The sequence below is a fragment of the Typopeltis vanoorti genome, chromosome 6, assembly GCF_054136105.1.
Source record: "Typopeltis vanoorti isolate ZY-2024b chromosome 6, IOZ_Tvanoo_1.0, whole genome shotgun sequence".
Taxonomy (NCBI): Eukaryota; Metazoa; Arthropoda; class Arachnida; order Uropygi; family Thelyphonidae; genus Typopeltis; species Typopeltis vanoorti.
Genome location: NC_143554.1, coordinates 6,883,415 through 6,910,487, shown reverse-complemented (window position 1 = coordinate 6,910,487; position 27,073 = coordinate 6,883,415). Strand labels below are relative to the sequence as shown.

The 27,073-nt window shown below is 36.8% G+C and overlaps 1 protein-coding gene across 2 annotated transcripts in view; it reads left to right on the top strand.

Moving 5' to 3' along the window:
• Window positions 1-27,073, top strand: part of LOC150105264 (tRNA-queuosine alpha-mannosyltransferase) — a 241,757-nt gene that overhangs the window by 195,174 nt on the left and 19,510 nt on the right. For both annotated transcript variants that reach the window (XM_090394659.1, XM_090394660.1), the window contains one exon: window positions 10,020-10,090. In XM_090394659.1, coding sequence (XP_090250785.1) covers window positions 10,020-10,090 — 71 coding nt within the window. The remainder of the gene's footprint in view (window positions 1-10,019; window positions 10,091-27,073) is intronic.

Genomic DNA, 27,073 nt, shown 5'->3' with positions numbered 1-27,073 from the left:
TAACTGTAATTTACAGTTGAATATCATAACTTTATAATTGTATAGCTTTAGAGTGTCTCAATGTTTATTTCAGTTTCTTTTAATATCTTTCTATGTTCTTAATGCCTGATAAAGTCAATCTCGACGAAACATGTTGCGTTTTCGAATAAATCTCAATTTGTTATAATTCTCGGGTTTATAGTCAGTTTATATTAAAAATGAATACACACACACACACACACACACACATATATATATTATATGTGTATCTAAAACAGCTAGTGGTGCAATTCGTTTTTTAATAACGAATGCACCACTAGCTGTTATATTTGTTTAGAAAAAAAACACTGTCAAGAAGTCTGTTCAAAGAACATAAGCAGATGAGCAGGGTATGGATTCTGGATTCTGATAGCAGCTGTTTGTGTTTTTGAAAGTTGAAGATAAGTTTAGATGGGTATTGACTGTGAAAATGCTCATAAAAAAGGTACAGCACAGATACAGAATGTCTCTGAGAAAACATTTCTCTTAACATCTTCTTCATCTACAATTCCTGAGAGAAAGAGAAAGCACATGTTAAGAGACTACCTTATTTTGGATGGTATCATACATTTTTAGTAAGGTTTTTGATGCATTATCCTGAATGTGAGAACAGTATTCTAAGGTTGTACTCATTTGGGATTTATACAATGTTTGGAGCTGTACAGGTAAGAAGTAGCATTTTGAACAGAAAAAGAAACATAGGTTCCTTAGCCTCTAAGTTTTTTAGAGCCTATTGATGTGATATGTTTTTGCCAAGAAAGACTTTGTGTAAAACAGCCTAAGAGAAATGTGATCTTGATTTGAGTATTATCAAAAGTGAAATCTTTCTTACAAGAAATAATACCTGACTTTGTTTTGGTAGTAGTGAACTTCACTAAGCTTTCCTATTCCACTGCATAATAGCAAGGAGATTGGTATTTAAGATTGGGTTTTTGAAGCCAATTGGTTGACAACTACATGGTTTCTCGAATGATGAAGAGGAATGCAATTTACCTCTTTTCAGCGAAACTACTGAGACTGGGATTTCATTGAACCATAGTGCTAGTGTATCCTCATATTCAAATTACTTCTTTCTTGTCCTACAGTGGTAACTTTTCTGCATGAGCCTTTATGTTCCTCATGCAACTGCTCTCTACCTCTCTCTCTCTATATATATATATATACATCTCTCTCTCTCTCTCTCTGTGTGTGTGTGTGTGTGTGTGTGTGTGTGTGTGTGTGTGTGTGTGTGTGTGTGTGTGTGTGTAAAATTTCTCTTCATCTACAATTTCTGGTTGTTTCCCCAGATATCCATTTTGCTATATTTATTTCTCACTTAGGATATGCTGTTGGGATATATTTTGTTTAACTAGCTCCTACTTATCTCTCTCTCTCTCTTCAGTTTCTTCCATCTGTGGTATTGCTCAATCTGGTATCTAAGTCTTATAATATAATATAATATCTAAGTCTATAAATGTCTTCTTGTTGAGATTCCCCCCCCCCCTCCCAGGTCAAAGATGTGTGATCGCTTTCACCAGTCATAGGAAAGAATGTCATCTTAGTTACATTTAAAATCATCTGACAATGCAACGAAATCCAAAAACACTTGCTCTTGCGTTCCTTCAAAACAAGCTGCTTAAGATAGCTATCTCTCAAGAATTTCAAAAATTGAGTTTCCTTATTGTCATATGTTGTTTCCTCTGTCTAATGTATATTGACATAGTTGAAATTTTTCATATCATTATAGGAAATTCTACTATGATCACCTATTTTGCACTTGCTAAGCTAATGGATCTAAACATTTATTATTCATTTCTCTGTTCCCTAGTCCATAGTGTGGTGGTGGTGGTGGCGGCTTTTCCTTTCAGTCATTTTGGACCCTAGGTGACTTTGTAGGTATTATCCACAAAGCATTCCTGGTGAGATTTTTACCCTATTGTTTTCCCCAACCCCTCCTATTTTATCTGGGCTCAGAACCTGAATATGGCTGGGATGTAATGAACTTCACCTATCACTAGCATGTGTTCACGGGGCCAGTTTGCCTGTTGTGGGGGATGAAAAACCTGAGTTTCTGGGTGAAAAAAAAAACAAAAAACTATGTCTGTATGAGACTGGCTAACTCACCTTTTATCGAAAGAGCCCAGATAAAGGTTCCTCACATCACTGATGGGAATTGAACCCAGGTCTTTCCGACCAAAGGGCATCATCTATACTGACTGAGCTACGGAAGCTTCAGTCTATAATGACATCCTCCTAAATATACTAACCTGACCACTTATTCACCTATTACTTAAAAGATATAAAAAACTAATATAGAAATAGAAGAAACTAACAAGCAGATTACAATAAATTACCAATTGAACATGTCAGCATGCCAACACACTGACTACCTTTCCCTTGACATGCAAAGTGTGGTAGGAAAAATAGCAGTGACCAGATCTGTGAATGTGTGGATGAATTGGAAAAACAGATGAAACTGTATAAGAGAGACAGACTACATTTAAATGGTTTTCATGTGAGTTAGTTGAATAGAGAGAGACTATTGCCAGTATTATGGAGAGTACTGACTGCAGATTCTTCTGAGGAAGTAAGAGATGATATGAAAGATCAGAAAACTATAGGAGAGCTTGTAAATGGAGAGATAAGTAGTGTGAGTGAAGGAAATGAGCGAGAGCAGGAACAAAAGATAGAAATGGGATGGGATGGGAGGGAATTGAGGTGGATAGAGAAAGACGCACGAGAAATGTGGATGCAGAAGTGAATGTGTGATTTGACAAGAGAGGATTGTGAGATGCAGGGAAGCAACATTTGGGTCTGGGGAGTATTGTAGGATTGGTGGTGATAGAAGAATGCCTGGGGGAAGGTATGGAGGAGTCTCATCCAAGAGGTGGTGTTAGTGGGACTAGTGGACCAGAAATGAGCTATCATGTTTCTTTATGAATGCCAGAATTATCTGAAATAAAGAGAATAAATGTTGAATTGATCAAGTTCATTCATGAAAAAATTGTCAGAATTAGTGAGATGTGGTTGAGACAGTAGTGAGAGGTAGAGATGGACAAGATGAAATATTTAGTTGGGCGATGTTATAGATCTGATAATGTAGAGGGTACTGAGAAAGAAAGAAAGATATATAGGCAAATTAGCATGACAAATGAGAAGAGATGACCATTATGTGTGTTTATATTTCTGCTAATTTACATTAGAATGAAGAGATGGCATCTGGAGGGCAAAGAGAATGAATTTCTCATGTTTTCGAGAAAAGTACGTTAGGCAGTATGTAACAGAGGATACCCAAGGATCAAAGATCTTGGATTTTATCATCTCATTGTAGGATGTTATTATAAATGGGGGCTGTCAGCTCTTCCTCCAGTTTGTAAGAGTGGTTCTGAAGTAATCACCTCAATGGTGGCCAGCAATATGAGAACTTCTCTGAAAAAGGGATATGTGTGAAAATATTGTTAAACCTTGATAAGTGGGAATCCTAAAAAATTCCACATCTATCATCGTTTAATAGATAGAAAAATAAGATACAAAATGTATGTAGGAAAATGCTTGCTTCTAAGTATGCGATATAATATAAAATTATGTTAGCATAATGAAAAGAGATTGTTAGTTGTTAGAGGAAATAATAAATTTTTTGATTGTGCAAGGCCGTTAATAATGTATAAATTGAACAAAGATTTACTAAAATTTGTAATACTTGTCTGAGGAATGACTTGCATAAAATATTGTGAACAAAGGTTCAAAGGGCAAAGGCACGCCAACAGAAGGAGAGGTGGCCTCAGGCAGTCGCATGATTATGGCACGTGGCGGAGCATGGTCAGAAGAAAATCAGAAACAAACGATATGAAGCAAGACCCATGTGGGTGAAGTGCTACGCATTGGGTGAGTTATGTAGGTTACAGTGATTACCCGTAGGGGAGATAGAAATAAAAGGGTTAGGAATCCCCCCCCTCACTCTCGTAAATTTTTTCTTCCCTTGGCTGGTGGTCGGAGGTCATCTGACAGATAGAAAGTTGCACGGAGGAGCGGCTCTGTCCCGAAGTGCTCAGACTAAGAACAGTGATAGCAGAAAATGTCGTCCAAGTGCTGGCAATGTTTTAAGCTCCTGATCGTATGATGAAGTACATCACCGCTCGTGTATCTGCAGTCCTTGGAAACACCCAGCGTCTAGGTAGCAGACATCGTGAAGGAGAAATCGCCCAATGCCACAGTTATGCTTGGAACAAGTCAGTCATGCCAGAATCGTGTGAAATCACAGAATGATCGGAGAATCCAAGGTACCTCATCGTCTAAGTGAACAAGAAGGAAGATCGACCGAGGGAAGACAGTCCAAATTGAAGGAACAAGTATGAAAAGCCTTAGCATGGTAACATTAAAATTTCCTTTGTCTATGCTATGTGTGTAACTTACTATGGTGTTAAGTGAAATTAAGAGACATTAAGGATCGAGGACTTTGATTTATTTAGAGCAGGACTGTAGCATGTTAACAGTAGAAAGTACAGTGAGTTAGCTCATATACAGGTTAATTTAATGTGTATGCTTTATAGAAAGCTGAGATGAATTAGTCTGAGTAACGAGATATATAATGAATATTTAATGAAAAATTATTACTCTAGAATAACCATCTTTGTGAATGATTTATTAGGAATGCTGTTTTTCATACTCTTGTTTCATTAAGGATACATGCAATCTTATCTGATTAGTATTGGAATTTAGTATGAATGTTAATTGTATTGTAAATGTATTAATGTGCTTAATAAACCTTTGCGATTTTTAAACATAAGTGTCTGAATTCTGGAATCAGATGCACCACTTGTAAAAGGTTCGAATCTGAGCGGGAAAGAATAACATTGTGGGTCACAACTGCAAATCAATAGTCACTTGTGTACGTCTTGAAATCACTTCTTGGTTAAGATAACTTTATTTAATCTAACTGTTTTAGGTTGCGCAGCAAAAAAAAAAAAAAAAAAAAAATTCCTAGAGCTCTATGAAAAGATAGATTTCAAGAACTTTGCCACTCAGGTTTTGGCTCGTTCCTGAGGCAATCCCTTTGTGTCTTGGAGGTAACACGTGACTCCTTAGGGAAGATCGGAAGTATAGAATACAAAATTGACAGTTTAAGAGATTTGGGACACAACAATATGATTATAACAAACTCAGATGACAGCTTACATCATGGAATGAGGAATTGGATGGAAAGGAGATCAATGCAGTTTGGGCCCTGCTCAAGAACAATGTGGCAGAGGCAATGCCTGAATGTATTATAAAGGTCAGGAGGTTAAATAAGGTAGGTGTAAAATGGATGAATGAAGAAGTGAGGCATGCAGTTTGGAAGAAGAAGGCATTAGGGCAGTAGAACAAGATGAATGGTAATAATCAATTGCATGAGGAATTCAAAGAGCAGGAAGGAAAATAACTCACTCAGTAAGGGTAGCATAAGTGCAGTATGTGCAGCAGTTAGCTAATGAGACAAAAAAAAAAAATCCACTTAGTTCTTTCAGTACATGGCCAGTAGGAGAAAGAATGGTGATATTGGTGTGAAAAGTAGAATGATAACCACTGTGGAGGATATAGTTGAGATATTAAATGAGCAATACATAAAGGTATTTCATTCTTTTAAGTGTGACATCATGCACATGCCCTGCATACATTGGAAAGGGTGAAGGAGAGACTGATGATGAATGAACGGGAGGCATATATGGAATTTCATAAACTTGATATTGAAAGGACTGACAATATATCACTGTTTATTTTGAAAGAAAAAAAAGTATGTCAAAAAGCTTTGACATACTTTTTTAACATAGATCTTATGTTGGGCAGAGTTCCAAAGCAGTGAAAAGTAAGCAAAATTGTTCCACTTCATATTATTATTATTACACCTTCCATGGAGTCAGCATACTCGTTGTGAGAGGGTCATTCAAATGATAACAAATGTATCATATTGAATCTTAAATTAACAACATATTCCAGTAATGCATTCCATTCACTGACAATTCTGCATGCAAAAAAAATCTATTCCTAGCACTCCTCACTTCCTCTCTCATTTTCTACTCATTTTCTAATCCCCTCCGGATTAATTCAATAAAAACCCCCTCACTGACTTAAATATCTCTATTATATCACTTCTTTTCCTTCTATCCACCAAATTCTGCAATCCACATTTCTTCAGAGTCGTGATATTGTCTTAGTCACGCTTCCTTGGACCTTCTCTAATGTTTCTATATCACATTGAAAACCAGATGACCAAATCTGAGCACAGTAATCCAAATGTGCTCTCTCCAGTGCTTTATACAGTGGCACAACCACCTCATCCCTGCACGTTAGAGTACTTCATATCATAGTGGGACTATGATATGCAGTCTTTGCAATACTTGCAGTATGCCCTCTAAACTTCAGTCTGCTGTCAGCCATCATTCCCAAATCTCAAATCTCATATACTTCGTACAGTACAGCTACATAAAATTGTTAGCCATAAAAATGTATAGATAGAAAATTTTAAATTTTAAAATCTGTAACATTTATTTTTAAGATGTATATAGGCGCACTAGGTGAATTTTAGAGACACACTAATCGAATTTGGGTATTGAAAAAAAATGATGCACTAATCGGGGACACATTAATCAAGTGATTTATTTCTGCACTCCAAAATGCAACACCTTGCATTTATTAATTAATATTAAAACTACATTCCACTACTTTGTCCAAGTCAAAAGTCTATTCAGATCTTCCTGAAGTGAATCAATATCAGCAGTGCTACTTATAATTCTCTCAAACTTTGCATCATCAGCAAACAACTGAAGGTTTTAGTAATAATAACAATAATAATAATCAGGGCTGGGGCAACTCGTATATTGAAGCTAATGACTTCACATTACTTGCCTTAGCATCCCATAATGCAAAGCATATATCCTTACAAACATGCATATGCTATGACTGACTGGTTTTGACCTTTATTGAGGTCTCGTCAGTGGGAGCCAGACCCAGAGGTGATACTAAGGTTGAAGTAATGCAGAAGTCATATTTTCATATTGAGTATCTAAAAGGTGTCCCACGTTATTAAAACACTCTGGATTAGAGATAGGTTCTGACTCCCTCTGATGAGAGCTCAATAAAAGTCGAAACCAGTCTGGGTAGTGATCCTTCCCATAATGCATAGAATTATACATGTCTGTAAGGATATTGTGCTTTGCATTATGGGATACTAAGGCAAGTGATGTGAAGTCGTTAGCTTCTATATACGAGTTGCACCAGTCCTGATTATACTTCAGATGCAACTTGTGTTTACACTTGGTCCTGATTAAACTTGGATAAAGGATTAAAGCAAGTATATAATTTCTTGGTATCTTTAATTTACAGTATAACCAAGTGGGAAAAACTTCCAACAATATGATACTGTATGATTCTTGTGTAGAGGCTTAAGTGCTGTGAGGACATTATGTTGGAGGTTTAATGGATTTTTTACAACACTCAAAAAGAATTAAAATAGAATTTAATACTTCCTATATTTCGTCCTAGTCACTAGGACATCTACGGGGATTACAAAGACAATTAATGTAACATGCACACAAAAACTTACAATACTAAGCCCAACCACGTGGGTGACAATAAAGTCCTATCTAGGTGGAGCGCCCTATAAGGGCAGTTGTAGGTGGCCTGGAATGTAAGGTGGGACCTCTGGTGATGACTGTTTCCCAAATCTTCGGAAGCTTAATGCAACCGTATTTGTTAAGATTTGGTTGGTTTTTGAGAGCTGCTGCTGCTTCTAAGAAAAGTCTCTCTTTCTTGAATTTTCTGTGGTGGAGCATGGTTGTTTTCTTCCATGATACTCTGTGGGTAGTGTCCAAAACATGGTCAGCCAAGCCTGAATGGCCATAGTTGTGTTTAATGATGTACGACTTGTGTTCCTCTAGGCGGATGGATGCTGATCTGCCTGTCTGTCCAAAGTACGCAAGCTTACAGGAACAGGGTACTTTGTAAACTCCAGGCAGAGAGAGAGGAGGGAGCTGATCTTTCGTAGAATGGATAAGGGTAGCCAGTTTGCGGTAGGGCTTATATGCTGTGTGTAGGTTATACTTTTTTAGTATCTTGGCTATTTTTTCCGAAGTGCCACGGATGTAGGGTATGGTGATGGCATTTTTAAATTCTTGTTGACGAGAGGGATGGGGAATGGGGGAGGACTTGATTATTTTTTTGATGCTGTGTTCGCTGTAGCCATTGGAGAGGAAAGTTCTGTGTATGTGGTTAAGCTTGATGTGGTTATAATAATAATGATGAGGGAAAATCAGTAGTAAGTTACAAACAAAAGCAGAATAAATGAATTAGAAGTGAATTGTTTTCAGTGTGCATCACTAAGCAGTAACACAGTCTAGGATGACAGTAGATGTAATGTGCATGTTTTGTAGTTCTTTTCAGCAGCCTAAAATGCCTGTGCTCTAGGAGTAGTGAATAGTGTACTGTTGTGCATTTCTTGTGGACAAAAGAACTTCCTGCAAAGACCATCCATTCATAAAGAGGATGTAGAGGATGTATCCTGTTTATTGTGCAAAGTGTTTGTCACATACAGCATTTCACAACTGCGTTCAGAAACTTTTGCAGGACATTTGACACTTCATGATGGAGACTACTTACAGTCTTTTGGGATTCCCAGGGAGTGCTGCTGGCCTATTGTCATAAGTATGGTGAAAATGTGAATACCACATCATACTGTGAAATTTTTTATTGAAGCTTTGGGATACAATTTGCCAAAAATGTCAAAGTCTGTTGTCAAGGAGTATTGCCCCTGTATGACACTGTGAGACCTCATACAGCTACAGACATCCTGGAGAGAATTCACAAACTTCAGTGGAAGCTCCTTGAGCATCTACCTTACAGCGCCCTGATCTTGCCTCAAGCCACTTTCACCTGTTTGGCAACATTTGCTAAAATACTAAAACAGCATTTTGGAAAACATTTTGCTGACGATTAGGAAGTTGAAAATGAGTTATGGAGAAAACAAAAGATTTATATGCTGCTGGTTTTGATGGACTGATAAAGTGATTGGACAAATGTATAAATGTTGAAGGGATTTATATAGAGAAATTATGTACAGGGGACTTCTATGTAATTGGGTGTAAATTGTGTAATTATGTAAATAGAAAACTAGTAAACAAAGAAACAGTAAAATATTAAGAAGGTGACTACTGTATAATTATATAATAGTTGTCATCTTGTTAATATTTGATTATTTCTATTTCTACTAGTTTTCTTCTTACACTTGAAGAAGTTCTATCTAATTAAGATAAAATGTTGTTGTTGTTTTTGTTATTAAAGTTATATATCTTATTCCGGTTGCTGCCTGCCTTATAAATCTTATATATACATATAAACTTAAATGTGTAAATTAATAGCTAGAAAGCTAAATTTTGAAAAAAGATCTAGTAACACTTTGTTTTTATAGAAACTTTGAATACAAACCTGATGATATTTGCAGAAACTTATTCAAAGTTTCTGCAAATATTATCCCCACCTCATTTTCCATATTTGTATCTGAATGATCTTGTTCATGCCAGAACTGGAGGGTCTTGCGAGGAAGAAGATATTTTAATATCTTGCAGATATCAAAAAGACAGTGATGCTAACTTCAAAGGAAATTTCATTGAAGTATTTTTGTGTATTTTTTGACTTGTTACTTAATGCTGTACCATGTATGAAAAGCAAAGTGACAGCTAGAGTCAACATCCTTTGCCCTATCTTGAACCTCCAAGAATGTGTGGCGTTAATAAATAATTATAATAATATTATCATAGAGTGAGTCGAACAAAAAACAACTGATTAGTCTTCATGTTATTATTCCTTCTTTCATTCTTATAAAGTGTAGCTTTCATCTGTTTTTGTGTAGGTGTAGAGAATACAGGCACCTGGTTTCTCTTTGCTCTGAATTTTGAAAGTAGAAGTTTTTATTCTTTACTTTTATTTGTGTTTTATTGATTTTCTTATTACTGGATACCCATAATTGGTTACTGATATATTTTCATTTTCAGATTGGAAGCCGTAGGATTTGGCGGCTATCCATTATGCCCCAAAAGATTAGTCTATCCAGAAATATTTCCTAGTGAGTATTAATATCTGTATTTCATTATTTCTTATTGTCCACTATGTGAATTATAAAAATTACTCTCAACTTCTGTTGATCATGCATCACGACTACTTTAGGGATGAATGAGCTTGCTTTTATACAGAAGTTAAATATGCTGAACTGGTTGGCCTGCTTGGTGGAAAGCATATCTGCTTTCCACCCAGCAAGCTAGGAGCTTGAATCCTGCTGTGGGTATGGATGTTTGTGATTATTTTTATATAGGAGATGAATTTTATTGCCTAGTATAAGACCATGCTTATTGCAGCTCTCAAAGACGTTAAAGAATTCCATGTTTGTTCTCTAGAGCAGTCTTTCCAAATTATGTAAAACATAACATATAAATATACAAAGAAATATATAAAATTATTAAAAATACAAAAAAACCTTGCCAAATTCAAACCCACTAATGTACTTCAGGTCTACAACCTTTCGGTGGAGTAACATAAATCACATAAATCACATTGATTGGGGATTGGCTGTTGGATAGGTATCAGCTAGTTGTGTATGGGGGGAGCAATATCCCAGAAGAGGAAAGTCATTAGTGTTGTGCCTCAAGGGTCTGTTTTAGGGCCATTGCTGTTTAACGTTTATGTTAACGATATTGGGGAAGATTTGGATGGGGATACTTAGTTGTTTGCTTGTGATGCAAAGTTAGAATGAACTATGATGAGCAGAGCAAATGGTGTGGCCTTACAAGAAGACTTGAATAGATTGAGTGAATTGGCATGGGAGTGGGTATGCCAGTTCATTTTTATAAAATGTAAGGTTTTAAAATTTGGGAAATGAAGATGAGATATAAAATATATGCTTGGTGGGGATATATTGTTGGAGGTGGAGGAAATAAGAAATCTTGTGGTGATGGTGGATAAAATTGTAAGGACAACACAATGAATTCTGGGAATGATGCAGAGGACACTGACTTGTAGAAGTAAGGAGATTTTTGTATAATGCTAATCAACATTAGGCCACACATGAATTACTGTGCACAGATTTGGTCACCTGGTTTTCAAAAGGATGAAGAAATGCTGGAAAGGTGCCACAAACAACTGACTAAGGTAGTTTCTGATCTGTGGAATGTTTAATATGAGGAAAGGTTGAGATGATGCAATTTACAGAGTCTAGTGGATAGGAGGAAGAGGGGTGATGATATGACAGCAATGTACAAGTTGGTAAGAGGTTGTTATAGGGTCAGTGTTGAAGAGGTTTTCCATGAAATGGTGGGAAATCCGGGAAGAACAAGAGCCCTGGAACCCGTATAAGGAAAGTGTGAACAAGGAAGTGAGAAACAGGTTTTTGCATGCAGTGTTATGAATAATTGGAATGCATTGCCTGAGAGTGTGGTGTCTCCTGAGAATTTGAATGCGTTTAAGGCACAGTATAATGAGCTATGTGTGTCTGACAAAGGTACTGCCTAGATGAGTTTTTGACTCCATCTTAGGATAATAATAAGTTTTTAAAAAAAATTACAAAATTTATATGATCTTGAATATACAACCTGCAACACTGAGCTAAAGTATTGTTCATTTTGTTTAAATAACTGAAATACTTTAGATTATCTCTACGTACATATTCTTGAATAATTATCATCAAATTTCTGAAGATGATGTTTATTATCATTCAAGAATAATCCTAACCGTTCATCTACCATTCTGTATAAGTGATCATACCACCTTAGATTAGACTTCACATTCCTGAATGCTAACGATGTCATAATTTTTAATATCTTCATTTTTAACATGTTAAAAATGAATTTACATGTTAAAAAATGAAAAATGCACCTATTATGATGCAATATGCACTTTTAAGAACATTTTAATATAATAGACTGTATTAATACGTTCAAGTGTATTGTGTTAACATGCTCATGCAATTTGCATTAGATACACAAACCACATATCTTCAGAATACTAGGAAATCATATGCTGATAACAGTGTTTATGTATGACAAATACTATACATAAACAAAACAAATAAACATAGCAAACACCACTATAATGAAATAATATGCTATAACAAACTATGGAAAGTCCTGGCCTAAGTCATATAGAACCAGTTGCTGTTTTAAGTTCACCGTTACAAAGAGTTAGAGTATATTAATATAGTAAATACATGCTATAGTGAACAGCACTATAACAAAATGAATCCTATAACAAACTATTGAAGAGTTCTGGCTATGTCCTGCAAAAAACCAATTACTATTTTGGGCTCACTTTTGCAAACAGCTAAAACTGAAATATTCATAATAGTGAAGTGAGTTACTGGCAGTTGAATATCTCCAGAATACTAAGAAATCATATGCTGATAACAGTGTTTATGTATGACAAATACTATACACAAACAAAACATGTGATGGGAAACAAGGAAAGTTGTCAGAAACAGAACAAAGAAAATGACAAAAATGTGTGCAGTGAGGACAGAATACAAAGAATTGGCAGGAATCAAACATAAAGAACACAAAGTATATTTAAGTCAATTTGCTGCATCAAGGATTACTATAGTATTCCTTGCAGCAAGATGATCTAGGTAATGGAGAGGATACTGTTTGTACCTAAAATAAAAAAAGTACAAATGCAAACAATAATGGGAGAGTTTGAAATTATAAAAGTGAAAATTCAGAATTAATGTTTGTTTTGAAATCAGTAGCTTAAATTAATGTTCATTACTTGCAATCTTCATTAAAACTAAATATACGAATATATAAAATATATTCATATATTCTTATAAAATATATAAGAATAATGGATATTATTTCTGGGAAAACTCCCATGTTACTCCTCTTAACAAACTATTATATTTACGGCTATTATGCCTGCTTCTGTTTAGGAGTGCCTCTGTTTAAATGTCATTGGTTTTTTACTCACGGATTCTTAGGGCATTGTAAATATATATTTACCAATAAATACATGTAGCATAAAGGAAGAGAAATTTACACATACCTTTTTCTGGGTGTTGTGACTTTTCTTCTTTCTGCGATGTGCAAACTACTGCAGTTAGGGTGTTTTGGAAAGAAGTGGGGGTGGGGGAGGATTTAGGAAATGTGGGAGAATTAAAATAGAAAATGAAAAAACCCGGGTTTTTTGTATAATATACATATATATTATATTATTAGAGATGGGCGGAGCATTTTTTTGTATAGGGGGAAAGGGTGAAAGGGGTTGAAAACAGCAACTGATTTTTAGAGGGGGGGGGTTGACGGGGTGCGGTCCATTTCGACTATGCTTGGTCATCGTCTGAACACATGGAGGATATCAAGTCGGTTAGGTGCTTCTGCTTTTGAAGTGTTTATGTTATCGCCTGTTGGTCAGGGTTGTGACCTCAATTTTATGTTGTGAAGCTTCCAAACCTTGGAGATTATGTAGGGCCTATGGACGTTGATAGAGTTCATGTCACATTTTATGGCTATTGTTTCCAATATTCTAAGCATTGTTTTATTCTCTTCTCTGTCTACTATGATGGCCTTGTCGATCTGCGAGGTGTGTTTTTGTTCAAGGGTGTTAACAGCTATTTCCGTTTTTCCTGAACTTTGTATTCGATTTTTCTTTTTGATGTTGCGTTTTTTAGTGTTTAAATGTTCAGGAAAGGGGATGTTACAATCGCGGAAGTGTTCTTGTAGTCTTGCCCATAAAGACCTGATGGTGGAACATGTGTAGGTGATAACACAATCTTTTTGGCAGGGAAATTTATAGACCACGTTATGGTGTTCAAATCTTTCTTTTTGTGTGTGAGATTTAGTGGGTTTTAGGAGATTTGCCAATTTTTGGTTTGTGGTGAATACCAGTTTGCAGTCAGTATGTTTGAAGAACATATCGACTGCAACCCACCAAAACCACCCAAGTTGTCTTGGTGGGTTTTGGCCATCCTGTTTGCATAATTTATTAGTTGTGTAGGATAGTTGTGATTTTTGAAGATCTGTGTTAGTTTTTTATTTTTGCGTGTAGATTACTATGATTGGTTGAAAATTTGTAAGCATTTATGATTTGTGATACGATGACCGATTTTTTAACGAAATATGGATAGTATGAGTGTAAATGGAGGTAGTTTCTGATATTATTATTACTATTACTATGGGCAACTCAAGGGAGTCATTAGACTCATCGAGGGAGGCCCCAAATCATATTCATCACAACTATTCGACATTCATACAGAATCTATCATACCTCGCCTTAAACTCATTCACTGTCACAGCATCCACCACAGACTCAGGGAGCGCATTCCACTCATTCACTACTCTAAAAGTAAAGAACCCAGCTCTAACACCTTTACTAACCACACTTTTGCCCAGTTTCCATGGATGTCCCCTAGTCCTCCCACAACCAACCCTGTTCTCAAAAATATCTTCTGAATTAATTTTATAGAAACCCTTCAGTAATTTGAATGTCTCAATCATTATCTCCTTTCCTCTGCCTATCAACCAATTTTTGCAACCCACAAATCCTCAACCTGTTCTCATACGGTTCATTCCACAGACCTGCTATTATCTTGGTCACTTGCCTCTGGATCCTCTCCACCTCCTCCCCATCAAGAAGAAACCTAGGTGACCAAATCTGAGCACAGTAGTCTAGATGGGGTCTTATCAAGGCTCGATACAGAGGAACAATAACCTGCTTGTCTCTACTTGTCAACGTATTCTTCAGCAACCAAGTGATTTGATGAGCTGATTTGGCCACTTTTGCAATGTGTCCCCTAAATTTCAATTCCTTATCCACCAACACTCCTAAATCTCGTGCCTCATCAATTTCCTGGAGCACGGTTCCACCAATGCAGTAAACTGCCTCCCATCTTTTCACCCCAAAATGCATAACCTTACATTTTGCCACATTAAATTGACATCCATTCTCCTTAGCCCAGACCTCCAATCTATCCAAATCATCCTGCAAAAATTTGACGTCATCTGCATTCACTATTGCCCTACCCAACTTCGCATCATCCGCAAACAAATGAACTGTTCCTCTCAGATCCTTTCCTATATCATTTATGAACAAATTAAACAGCAGTGGTCCAAGAACAGATCCTTGTGGCACACCACCAGTCACAGGCCGTCTTGTGGACTCTACTCCTGAGTAAACCACTCTCTGATATCTCTCCGTCAACCACCCTCCTATCCATCTCACCAACCCTATGTCCATTCCCATATGCTGCAATTTACTGATTAGAATTCCATATGGTATCCTGTCAAAGGCCTTAGCAAGGCCTAGTAGAATCACTGTAAACCCATTACCCTTATCCAGTTCAGCTGTCACTGTGTTATAATACGTGAGCAAGTTACTGAGGCATGACCTACCCTTCACAAAACCATGCTGTCCCCGATACAGTATCCCATTTTCTTCTATCCAATCTTGTATTTGCCTCTTGACTATTTTCTCTAAGACCTTGATAATGATTCCTGTTATGCTGATTGGCCGGTAATTTTCAACAGCAGCCTTGGTGCAGTGGAACTATTTTCCCCTCTTTCCACACCCTTGGGACTGACCCAGTCCTGAGGCTCAAATTAAACAAAATGGTCAAGGGCACTGACAATTCTTTGGCCGCTTCACTTACGACACAAGCTGGTATACCATCCAATCCCACAGATGTATTGACATTGAGGTTCTGTAATAGACTAGGTACCTCTACTTCATTCATCACAATTCCAGTATAAGCTGTTGGTTCTTCCATTCCTGCAGAGTCACCACCTGGATGATATACTCTTGCAAAGTGCTCGCTCAGTAATTCCACAATATCGACTGATTCGGTTACCTCCCTACCCTCAGCATTTTTTAAGATCATTCTACCATGAGCATTTTTCCTTTTACTTGCAACATTTTGAAAAAACATTTTGGGATTCTCTTTAGCCTGCGTGGCCAATTTCCTTTCGTAATCTGCTTTTGCTTTTCTTACCACCCTTGTTACCATCCTGGCCTGAGCTTTATACTGTTCCTGCGCCTGATGGTCACCCTTCTCCTTAAATTCCCTCCACAATTGTTTCTTTTTTTGCAGCTCAAGCTTAATAATGTTATTCATCCATTTAACCCCTACTTGATTTATTATTCGGACTCTTGGTATACAGTCAACCATTGCCTCCTGCAAACAGTTCTTAACCACCTCCCATGCACAATCAACATCCAGCCCTTGCAGTTTTACATGCCATGGCATTGAGCCAAGCACACACCTAAGCTTGTCATACTTACCAGCCCGGTAATTTCACATGTACCCTGTTTTAATTGTAAATTCGACTCCTTTAGCCACCTCCCAAGTCATGACCTTATGGTCACTCTCACCAATTGGTGGCAACATGGTCATGTTCGTTACAGCCACATTCTCGGTTGCAATTACTAGGTCCAGCACTCTCTGCCCCCTGGTATTTTCCAATACATGTTGCCGTAGATAGTTGTCCCTTAATAACCGCATAAAATCCAATTCCTTCCTCCCATGTGCCCTCTCCTCCTTCCAGTCAATGTTACCATAATTGAAATCACCCATAATAATTACCCTCCTTCCACTCATTTCTTCTATTTGCTTATGCATACTATCCCCACCATCCACTCCATCACCCGGTCTATAGCAGCACCCAATTGTATATTTTGTTCTGCTAGATTCTATCTCACACCAAACAGCCTCAAATGTGCTTTTTTCCCCATCCTGCAGTTCAACTTCTATACTCCTTGGCTGAAGCTCATCAGCGTTCATCATCAATAACACTCCTCCCCCCTTTTTATTCACCCTGTCACTCCTGAACATGCTATACCCATCGCATTCAATCCCACTAGCTTTATCATCTTCTGTTAGCCATGTTTCACTAATACCGACAACCTGTGGCCTGGAAGTGCCAACCATGGCCAAAAACTCTTCCTTCTTGTTCCTAATACTCCTGGCATTAGTGTACATGAATCGCAGAAGCCCATTTGTCCCATCCCTACTTTGATGCCTTATACTAACTATCCCATGCTGATTTGTTGTCCGTTGTACCCGCTCAGGCATAATATACTCATTCATACACTTAACTGCCCCCCTAAAGTCTGCATATCTACTCCCCCCCCCTTAATAAATCTAGTTTCCCTGAGTCTGTACATCCGCTTCCACATCATTCATCAACACTCTTTCAAGTTTCCGTACACCAACTCCATTCAAATGCAACCCATCCATCTTATATAAGTCCTTTCGCCCATCGAACTCATTCCACACATCCACAAATTCCACACCACTCTCCCTGCATAACCCACGCATAAAATCATTGGCAATTATGGCCCTCCTTCTAAACACTTCGCTGTCATACCGCGGTAAGATACTGACCATCCTAACTCTCTCACTCTTCTCTTTTGCTACCTCAAACAACTCCCTCACATCCTCTATCATTTCCATTTTGTCCTCTTTCAAATCATTCGTGCCTGCCACGATTATCATCTCTTTCACCCTCTGTTTTTGCAGTCGAATAGATTCGCTGACATGCTTTATGTTCGCACCTGGCTGGTACGACTTCATTAAACTCTCAATTATTACGCTTCTTAATAGCGAATCCCCATACAGCACTCGCTCCTTCATTTTATTGACGTTTGCGAACATTCTATTATTTGCCGTCACAGACTTCCGCCGGTTATTTGTCTGTATGTTCAACACACATTTTTCCATACTCTCCAGTTGTCTTTTAACTCTGTGTATCGCACCATTCAAACGGGCAATTTCGCTACTCGCATTTATCTCACCATTTTCATTATCGATCAAATCATCCATTCTTTCTGTGTTTCTACCTTCATTTACATTTTCGGCGACGTTCTCACGCCTATCTGGCACTACCACGCAATTCTCTAGCACACCGCCATTTTCTACATTCTGACTATCATTAACGATATCACTCCTGACACACGAAACACGCTTGAAGTCCTCATTCTCTTTACACTTTTTACACATATTAACTCCACTATCACTTTCTAACCAGACTCCCACTGCTCTTCGCAAGGCATACATCTCACAAACAGCACATTGCATAAATTCGTTTACATCAAAACTCTTAAACAAACTCTTAAAAAAATGGCGACCTGGCCGCCATTTTTTTCTTTATCGGTACCATGTGTACGCTATCTTTTCTTAAAAATAATAATTAAAATAACAGAAAACATGCAAAAATTGCACAGACACACCAAGAAATAAAAAGCAAACAATACTACTTAAAATTCTAGTAAAATATCTAATGTTTACACAAAATACTACTAATCTTTTCAGGAGCTCTCGACAAGCCGACGATCTAATCAGTGCGACACCAAGCGGCTCAAACAGTACCCTACACACATATGCGAGGGTTTGTGGTATATTTTTGTGGCTATTTTGTTGTATGTTCTGATTAATGTCAAGTTTAAGAAATTGATGGATGTGTTCTGTTCAGTTTCTATGGTGAATTTTAGTCTGTTACTGTAACTGTTTAGGGATGCTGTTAAGGTGGTGATGTGTGTAGGATTTCAAATGCACAGAATATCGTCCACGTATCTGCCATAAAAGAGTTGCCCGAAATAATAATAATAAAAGGTGATGGGGGGGGGGTGGAGTAGGAGTGATTCTATGTGTGCTAGGAATAATTCCACTAGTTGTATACTGATGTTCTGGCCCATAGGGAGTTTGAAGATTGTATATACATGTTGTTGTTGAACATGAAGAAGTTTGGTGAGATTATTAGTTTTATTAAGTTAATAATGTCATTGGGTGTTAGTTTAGTACGAGAATGTAGGGTGTGGTCTTCTGTGAGTAGTGTGTGTACAATGTCTAAAGTTCTGGGGACATCCACGTTGGTGTTATAAAGAGGCCACATCCAATGAAGTGAGAATGTCTTCCTGGGATAGGGTTAGGTTTTGTAATTTTTTGAAAAGGTCATACGTGTTTCTTATCATGAAGTTAGACATTGTAATTAATGGTTTGAGAAGTTTCGCTACGAATTTTGATAAAGGTGCTGTGGTGGTGTGTTTGTAGGAGTTTAGTGGCTTCATTGGGTACCTGTCTTTGTGGGTTTTTATTTGTCCGAACATACAAGGGGTGCGTGTGGTCCGGGGAGTTGTTTTTCATTGTGGTTTTGTCTATTTTGTTTTCATTTTTTAGGGTGTGTAGGGTACTGCGATTTGTTTAATGAGGTCAGTTGTGTGATCAATTTGGATTTTATGGTAGGTGTGTTGGTCGTTTAAGATAGCTGTTATTTTTTTGTGGTAATCGGTTTGGTTTGTGATGACTACTGTATCCCCTTTGTCAGCTTTATTAATCATAATTTTCGGGTTCCTTTTTAGGGATAATAGGTTTTTTTGTAAGTTGGGGGTGATGTTTGGTTTTATTATTATTATTTTACTATTTATGATGTTGTTAATTTTGTGGAATATTGTTTCTTTGTTAGCGTCATTCTCTAATTTCGCTTGGATTTTGATAATGATGTCTCTGTTTTGTATGTATTTTGGGGATATGCCAAAGTTTGGTTCTTTGCTCAGGATGATGATTTCATCAGGTGTGAGGTTGTGATGCGATAGATTGATGATGGAATTATTTTTTGTGGGTTTTAAGGCAGTAATATCCGAAGGATTGGAAGCAGCGCGATTGTTGTATTGGATGTTTGTTAGTGCGTATCATTTCTTTGCATGTCGAGCTTCTATTAATAGCGTGTGGTCTTTGATGTGAGATTGGGTATTATCCCAAAAAATACCAAATGCTCTGCCCATCCCTAATAATATAATATATATGTATATATATATATATATATATATTTATACAAAAAAAAACCAGGTTTTTTCCATTTTCTATTTTAATTCTCCCACATTGCCTACCCCCCACACACACACACTTCCTTCCAAAACACCCTAACTGTAGAAAGAAGAAAAGCCACAACACCCAGAAAAAGGTATGTGTAAATTTCTCTTCCTTAATGCTACATATATTTATTAATAAATATACATCTACAATGCCCTAAGAATCCGTGAGTAAAAAGCCAATGACATTTAAACAGGGGCACTCCTAAACAGAAACAGGCATAATAGCCATAAATATAATAGTTTGTTAAGAGGAGTAACATGGGAATTTTCCCAGAAATAATATCCATAATTTACTTGTGTCTTATAACCATACAACCCCTGTCATTGGCTCTCTACTCATAACCTCCCTACCAACCCCCCCCCCCCCCGATCAGAAAAACACCTTTAAAAATAGCATTCAGTTAAAGCACATACACTCAAGCACATACACTCAAGTCATGGTTGCACATCGCACATTCAATGAGTGCATAAACTTTACAAAAGGTACATACCAAAAACCATTCTAACATACATCGCACAAAAAATACATATAACTTTCCTCAAAAAATGCTTCGATCAAAACATCGCATCAAATTTCGCGGCAGTTCGCAGCAACAGCATGATTTGCGGAAACAAAAAAATTTGCTACTGGGCATCCTGTGCTCTCATAAAACAAGCCATAAACAACAGATTTAAAAAGAAGCAACAAGCATATTCATACATTCACAAAACAAAAAACAGATTGAAAATGCTACTGACCCCAAACGAATGGGCAGTCTTTTGGGATAATACCCAATCTCACATCAACGACTACATGCTATTAATAGAAGCTCGACACGCAAAGAATTGGTACGCACTAACAAACACCCAGTACAACAATCGCGCTGCTTCCAACCCTTCGGATATTACTGCCTTAAAACCCACAAAAAACAATTCTATCATCAATCTATCGCATCACAACCTCAGACCTGATGAAATCACCATCCTGAGCAAAGAAATAAACTTTGGCTTATCCCCAAAATACGTACAAAACAGAGACATCATTATCGAAATCCAAGCGAAATTAGAGAATGACCCTAACAAAGAAACAATATTCCCCAAAATTAACCACAACATAAATAGTAAAATAATAATAAAACCAAACATCACCCCCAACTTACAAAAAGCCCTATTATCCCTAAAAAGGAATCCGAACATTATGATCAATAAAGCTGACAAAGGGAATACAGCAGTCATCACAAACCAAACCGATTACCACAACAAAATAACAGCTATCTTAAACGACCAACACACCTACCAAAAAATGCAAATTGATCACACCCCTGACCTCATTAAACAAATCAACAGTACCCTACACACCCTAAAAAATGAAAACAAAATAGACAAAACCACAATGAAAAACACGTGTGTGTGGTACTCCCTGCACCACATGCACCTCTTGTATGTTTCGACAAATAAAAACCCACAAAGACAGGTACCCGATGAGGCCACTAGACTCCTACAAACACACCACCACAGCACCTTTATCAAAATTCGTAGCGAAACTTCTCAAACCATTAATTACAATGTCTAACTTCATGATAAAAAACACGTATGACCTTTTCAAAAAATTACAAAACCTAACCCCATCCCAGGAAGACATTCTCACTTCATTGGATGCGGCCTCTTTATACACCAACGTGGATGTCCCCAAAACTTTAGACATTGTACACACAACTCACAGAAGACCACACCCTACACTCTCGTACTAAACTAACACCCAATGATTAACTTAACATTATTAACTTAATAAAACTAATAATCTCACCAAACTTCTTCATGTTCAACAACAACATGTATATTCAATCTTCAAACTCCCTGTGGGCCAGAACATCAGTGGACAACTAGTGGAATTATTCCTAGCACACATAGAATCACTCCTACCTACCCCCCCCCACATCACCTTTTATTATTATTATTATTATTATTATTATTATTATTTCGGGCAACTCTTTTATGGCAGATACGTGGATGATATTCTGTGCATTTGAAATCCTACACACATCACCACCTTAAAAGCATCCCTAAACAGTTACAGTAACAGACTAAAATTCACCATAGAAACTGAACAGAACACATCCATCAATTTCTTAAACTTGACATTAATCAGAACATACAACAAAATAGCCACAAAAAATATACTACAAACCCTCGCATATCGGAAACTACCTCCATTTACACTCATACTATCCATATTTCGTTAAAAAATCGGTCATCGTAACACAATTTATAAATGCTTACAAATTTTCAACCAATCATAGTAATATACACGCAAAAACTATAAACAAACTATAAAACGTTTAATTCGACTTTAACACATTCACATTGGGGTGATCAGAAAACTTGCCACCACCATCACAAACTTGACCTTCTGGTAGCCTGAGAGGATACACCTCATTCTATCATGTTTTTCTGTTTTTTCTGTTTGCATATCAGTGGATGCAGCATGTACCAAGACAGTTTTTTTTAAACAAATATGCATAGAGGGGGAAAAAGGAATGCGTTTAGGATATATTAGAAAACAATAATTAGTGTGAATGCCATATTTTTTTGGTATATTTGAATTACTAACAAGTGTAAATATGTGAACCAGCATTAATGAGCTATACGAGAATGGTAAATACAGGTATCCCTCAATTAATGCGGTTAATCAATCCCTCGATGTTACCGCGTATATCAAAATCACGTTAATCAAATCTAATAATCAATGGTAAAAATTACAATTCATTCATGATCGATTACTGTATTAATAATTCGTTTTATGTGGTGGTCTTTGAGGAAAGATAAAAAATGAATGCAAAGTAAATGTTTAATAAATACATTATTTACTGCAATTTTTTTATCAAAAGAAGTTATCAAGAGTCATTTGAACAGTTTTAGTTTTTTTCTTATTTTTTTCTTATCAGCATAAATTCTGCGATAACAAGCAAAATGACTCTCCAAACCTCGGCAAATAAGCAATAAACCATAAAGAAAAAACATTGCAAATATAATACATGATGGTACAAATTAAGTGGATATTGAATCCAACATTATTTCATGGCCAAATATAGAAACTACAAAGTTTCGTGCCGAATATATAGATACTAAAAGTTTTGGTGGATGCAAGCATAAGCAACCTTATGGGAAATTCATAGTAAAGGTGGAGTAAGCTCCAGATCCCTTTCCTTAGTATTTTCCATAATGTAAAGCACATCTCTTAGAGCAGCGCTTCCCAAACTATGGGCTGTGGCTCCCTTGGGGGCCATAGGTTTTGTTGAGGGGGCTGTGAAAGAATGAAAACGAATTTAAAATCTTTTAAGAGTAAGTAGATTTTTTTTTATCTTAAAAGAAAAACATATTAAATTTTTATTATTTATTATTTCTTTATTGTTATTTTTTATATTTTAATGGAAAAAAATCACACATTGGTGCAGGTTCACAAATTTTACTTCCTGTGTATTTCGCCGCTTAATGAATATTAGTGAATATATGTTTATTTATATAAGTTTCATTTCAAAACAGAAATCTGAGAATTGCAGTTTCAAATATTTCACCTGATATTGGTGTAGCAGTATTGAAACACATCCATCGCATTAAATTGTTATTAAACTTCTTTTATTTTTTTAATTCTTTCTTTATTAATAATCGTTTTACATTTCATGTGCTTGTGCTGCAAATGTACAATAACAATATCTATATAAAAATATGAGATAATGTGCCATGTCAAATGCGTAAGATGCTAAAAATGTAATATTTGCATTTGATTTTTGCAATATTTGCTGTGTATGTTTTGTATTGAATATAAATATAATAAATATTATAATAATACATGTCTGTATTACAATTTTTTTTCGAGGGGGGGCCGTGAAATATTTTAATTTTTCCACAGGGGGCCCTGGCATCCAGAAGTTTTGGAAGCACTGTCCTAGAGGACACATATAATAAATATTGAATCCTACATTATTTCATAGCCAAATATAGAAACTACAAGAGTTTCCTGCCGAATATATAGAAACTAAAAGTTTCAGCAGATGCAAGCTCCAGATCACTTTACTTAGTATTTTCCATAATGTAAAGCACATCTCCTAGAGGACATGTATGATAAATAAGCCTTTGGCTCTCTATTTCAGTAATACATGATGGTTTATTTATTTTCAGTTACAATCTAGAAATTATTAAACAAAGAATAAAAAATTAAAAAAAAAAAAAAACTAAACCATACTATACTGTCGGAAGTCGCGGCATCTCTCAAATACAATTTACTGTCAAATATCACAAACCTTTACATAACATACGTTAAACCAAACTGACAGCAAAAAATAGTGCGGAATATCACTCGTAACATATGAATGCACAGCTACTTATGACCTCCAAGCTATACACTGAATTGTGTAAGTACAGTATATTTATATTAAACATTTTGCATGTATCTGTCAGATCAGCTGCGAGCTCTGCAGGGTTAAAGGCGCATTAATCAAAACTTCTGCCTCGTATATCAAGGGATTGCCGCAATTAATTTTGCCACATTAATCAAATTCCGCATTAAGCAAGGGATATCTGTACGCTGCTTGGAAAGAGGTCAATGGACACTCTACGGGCAAAAGTTCATTGTAATGAGCTCCCAAGTCAGTACAGCTGTGCCCGGGTGAAATGGCTGTGAGCAGGGAACTGATGAAGTTTGAACGAGGCATTATAGGATGCCATATTGCAGGCCTATCTGTTTGGCAAATTGTTGACAAATTCACCCATCCAATATATAAAAACTGCCATTTGTTGGCTGACATGTTGAATGCAGAGTTCTAGATATTGACTGGAACATGAAACACGAATTTTTAATGTTTTTGCACGAAAACATTCAGAACTGAGGCTCACGTGGGTTTCCATGGTAGGACCAAACTATGCAAGCCCCACGTTACTTGAATGAAAATGCAGCGTTGTCTTCAGTGGTGCAGAGAGCATTTATAGTGGAACGTGGAAGCTTAGAAAGCTGTGTTATGCAATGGTGAATCATGCTGCACCCTCTACCAGGCAGATGGAAGTGTGTGGCAGATGCTTGGTAAAAAAATGCCTATTATGAAATTCGGAGGTGGTGATGTGATGGTATGGTCCTGTTTTTTCTGGTTTGGCCTTGGACCTCTGTGGTGCCATGAACATTGAATTCCCAGAGGTATCTGAACATTCTGGGCAATGCAACGCTTCCTATTTGTGGCATATCTACAGAAGTGACCATTGTCTCTTTTGAAAAGAAAATGCACTTTGTTATAAAGCAACTGCTGTAACTACATGGCTTTTAACATGAACATCACCACACTTGGCTGGCCTCCACAAAGCCCTGATCTCAATCCTATTGAACATCTGTGGGATGAACTGGAGCATAGGTCAAAGGATGTCCACCCCACAACAGTCCAGGAACTCATTACGTGCCTACAGGAAGAATAATCTAAAATTCCCATTGATCACTATCTTATACTTGCGGAAAGTATGCTCTGTGTAGGAATGCTGCAGTTATCGCAGTGAAAAGAGGTCCTACATCTTATTAAGGTGGGTGCCATGACTGTTTGTTCCTCACACTATGGTGTCTGTTGACTTCTTTCCAAGCCGTGTATAAGGGCAAGAAAGAACAGGTATGAAGGGGATTCTATATCGAAATTTTTTGTGAGAGGACTCCTCTGATTTTCTTTATCCTCTCTGATGTACAGTTCCTCATAGTACTCTTTCCATCTATTTTTGATTTCCAGTTCTTCTCTTATTACTACTCCATCCTGTCTGATGACATTCAATTTGGGATTTAATTCTATCTCTTCACATTTATTAACATAAAATTTTTCCTTGTCCTGTCTGATGGCATTTCTGAATTTTCTATGTAATCTCTTATATTCTTCACTCCTTGTGTCTCTTTGTTTCTCCAGCCATCTCCTTTTGATCAGATCCCATATTGAATCAGATATCCATAGGTCTCTTATCTTTCTAATTTGGCTTGATACTGCTTGGCTGTATCCTCTATTATAACCTTGACTCTTTCCCAGAGCATTTCAGGTGAGTTCTCCTCACTAGTCCAAAAGATCATTCAACCATATTGATGTGTCTACTGTGAATCCACTAGGGATTATGCTGACATACAGTCTAGTTGGATGGGCCTGACTTGTAAGGTTGCAAAGTCTTTCTCAGTCTGACTTTGGCTGTTCCTAATTGATGGTCAGTACCACAATCTGCTCCACCATTGGAGAGCTAGGATGGAATCAGTCTGGTGCCTTGACCTATCAGTGTAGGTGCCCAAGTATAAGTCCATCATGGGTGGTTCTTGAAATAGGTATTGGTAATAATTAATCTGTTATCATGTGCAAATTTTAATAGTCTTTCACCACAGGTATTACATTCAAACATGCCAAACTTGGGCCTAACTCATGCTTTTTCCCACTTTTGCATTAAAATCCCCTAAGATGAAAAATACATCCCTCCTTCTATTGATTGCCTTACCAAAATTCAAGATATTATCAGTTATACTAATGCTTATAAAATAATTACAGAAGACCCTATAAACAGAATCATAAAACAAATAAAAAAACTTTTCCATCAATTTAAAGAAGATGAAAAATTAGGTGGCCTGATTTGCCGAGCAGGTAGCATACCTGCTCTCCAATCAGCAGGTTGCGAGTTCGAATCCTGCCTTCAGCATGGATGTTTGCAGAAACCTGCTCTAGATGAGCATGTATAGCTCTTTGAGTTTATAAAGCTTGTCTTAAAAAAAATTTGATAAATACACTGTTAAAAAAAAACTTAGTCCACATACAAGCTACCTTCTTACTATCTTTGGACAAGTTAAAATACATAAACCAGGCTATCCTCTATGTCCTACAATATCATACAAACACACCACAACTCACTTATCCAAATTTATTTGCCAACTTATTAAATGATTACTAAAAAATTCTCAGTTCATGATTAAAAAATACTGATGATGATCTCTTCATGCAAATAAAACAAACTATCTTATCACCCCCCCTCAGCATTTCATATTACAATATATTATTATTATAATGTGACACCTCCAGGGAGTCCATGGACTCATAAAGGGTGAGTGTGCCAACAGCATCGAATGATTGATCCCCTTCCAACTACTAACTGCGCTCAAACTTGCTTTAGTTTTTGCGAGCCATTAGTAGTAGAGGCTCTACCAATCACCAACCTTTGCTGGCATGTCAGT